Source organism: Austrofundulus limnaeus, unplaced genomic scaffold (assembly GCF_001266775.1).
Source record: "Austrofundulus limnaeus strain Quisiro unplaced genomic scaffold, Austrofundulus_limnaeus-1.0 Scaffold39, whole genome shotgun sequence".
Taxonomy (NCBI): domain Eukaryota; kingdom Metazoa; phylum Chordata; class Actinopteri; order Cyprinodontiformes; family Rivulidae; genus Austrofundulus; species Austrofundulus limnaeus.
The window spans coordinates 809,618-812,126 of NW_013952441.1; the positions used below are offsets into that span (position 1 = coordinate 809,618).

Here is a 2,509-nt window from a genome sequence, read left to right on the forward strand (position 1 = left end):
GACTTGGCCAATGTTAGTTTGTACTTGTTTTATCTCCAGCTTCAAATCTGAGCTTTATAAACTATATATCAGAAAATGGAAAAAAAAAAAAGTAAGCACAGCTGTAATCCTTTTCAACATGAGCTAATAACGCTGATATTAGACGATGGACATTCAGGCCAGCTGTGGGGAGGAATCGCTGACCTGCAGGGACGTGGAGCCTGTCAGAGGCAGTTTGGGAGCAGGACCTCTGAATACCAGGCAGTTTATGCACTGAGCCAAAAGAGGACTGGCCCGTCTGCCTCAGGGCGGTGTGGGAAAATCTGGCTGGAAGCCGAACACCCAGACTTGTTCTCTAAGCCAGAAAGAAGTTCATCGTTTTGCTGAACCCAGTTTTGTTGCACACAAAAACAGGCTTAAAACTTTGAATTGCATAGTAGTGTTGTCAATTCTTTTCCCTAAACTCAGTTTTTCAAGCTTTAGCGTGGGCTAATGAAGCGTGGATTTCACTCCATCTGCCTTTTTTTTTCTCCATTCCTTTTTTTTTCTTTCTCTCTCTTCCCACCAGCTAATAAACTGGTGGCTAAATGCAKCTCAAAAGCAGCGCTGCCAGACAAAAGCAGGAGGGAGGGACAACTCACTGGCATGGCGTTGTTGACGGTTGTGTTGTACACACAGGAACGCATTGTGTACTCCGTAAGGCACCCCTCAAATAGCTGCAGCGATTCGGACACCTTCTCGTGGAAATCCTCTGCAGATTTATTGGCGATACCGAAGTAAAGGTAGTCAGAGTAAAGCCTGCAAGACAACACAGTCAACAAACGGAAAATAAATGCACAACTTCAAGCTGTTAATACACAATTATTACAAATTGTGTCTACTAATAACAACTAATAATGCAGAGCCAATAAAAATAAATGTACACATTATAAAACTTTTTTCAAAGTAGAATTCAGATAATTTAAGTTATCATGAAGGATGGATGGAAACCCAGAGTCATGTAGCTTCTCCAATAAAATCTGACACGTGGCTCAGAGTCTGTATTAAGGAAAGGTGCGGGGTGTAAACTTCAACACGTAATGAAACTGACTTGGTTAGTTTAATCGACCGTGCAATTCATTTCCCATACAATTGTTTTTGGGAAAGATGGCACAGGCTGCCATCAGCAAAGATAATTACATAGAGCTTGCTCTGATGTCCTTCGAAATAAAAAAGGAAGCCTTCCAAMGATAGTTCAGCTCTTTTGAAATGTGGTTCTGTTCTCGCTTTTGAACTGTTACAGTTGTTTACGGCTTCCTGCGCACTAAAATGAAAAGCTTTTTTACACTTAGCAACACTTTATACTAAAGTGGAAAAACACCATCCCAGATTTACATGACAGGAATCCCAACATTGGCCTTTTTGCAATAGTTTGTAAAATGCTGAACATGTTCGTTTACTTTAGAAACAGAAATATATCTTATGTCTCTTCCTTGTTTCAAAGCATTCATTTAAAAATGACCATGCTTGGTTAAACTACACACAAGKCGTTTTTGAATTGTAAGGCTTGGCTCGCTCCATTTGGCCTGGCTTTACCCCGGCCCTGGTTGTGTTTGCATTGAGCAGAGAGCCGCCTCATTGTGGACAGGATCATAAAATTAAATACGTGTGGATCTTATTTTGTTTAATTTGCAACAGAACAATAACGGACTATACCAAACTCAAAGGAAAATACTAAAGATTGCAGTGGACCATCCAGCTGTATGGCACTTAAGACGAGAGGGCAGGATGTCAGAGAACGGTAAGCTAATGGTAGCTAATGTTAGCTTGTTGTTATAGCTCTTTACTGTTGTTGTGTATGATGTAAACACACCCCCAACCAACCGATCAAAAAGCAGCAGTAGCTGACGTTACATTGGACCAAGCAGCCCAGACCTGATAGATCCACAGGTCACAGGTTTCCAGAAAYCGAGGTGAATCTAGGCCATGAGGGCTAAAACAAACACACCGAACACAGGTAATGAAATCAGGCCATCCCAGGCTGACTCAGGCTGGGCCTTGCAGTGCAAAACCACCTTATAGGAGCTCAGTTGTCCCACCTGGCCTTGCACATAAAAAAATATGAAATCCTTTGATCCATGTCATGAATCAAATGTAGAACACAAGTTTCAGCACTGTATAAAAACATCCAATGCTGAAAAGGCATAGGACTTTAGACCAGATTACACTACTTTTAATTTCAGTTCAAACATCCCAACCCTCCTCTCTTCCAGTAATTGAGGTCTTTTTTTGTTTTTTGTCTACACAAATGTTTGCTGAGCCACAAGAACAAAAAAAACATAGTATATTTTGTACAGACATGTATGATGGCTGATTTAAACAAATTATGCAGATTTGGTCACTTGTATACCTCACTTTTAGTATTCATGAGGGAAGTAAAAGGGCTCATTTTTTAATGTTTAGAACTGGTTAGTAAATGAGTAACAAATGTCGCTGAATATTTCATCACTAGGACATGGCATGGCAGCAAAATGCAGCTTATATATATATA

The 2,509-nt window shown here is 40.4% G+C and overlaps 1 protein-coding gene across 2 annotated transcripts in view; it reads right to left on the reverse strand.

Annotated features, from left to right (window-relative positions):
* Nucleotides 1-616: 616 nt before the first annotated feature.
* Nucleotides 617-2,509, reverse strand: part of chst15 (carbohydrate sulfotransferase 15) — a gene marked incomplete at its 3' end in the record, with an annotated part of 52,382 nt that continues 50,489 nt past the window's right edge. For both annotated transcript variants that reach the window (XM_014007030.1, XM_014007031.1), the window contains 1 exon segment: nucleotides 617-777. In XM_014007030.1, coding sequence (XP_013862484.1) covers nucleotides 617-777 — 161 coding nt within the window.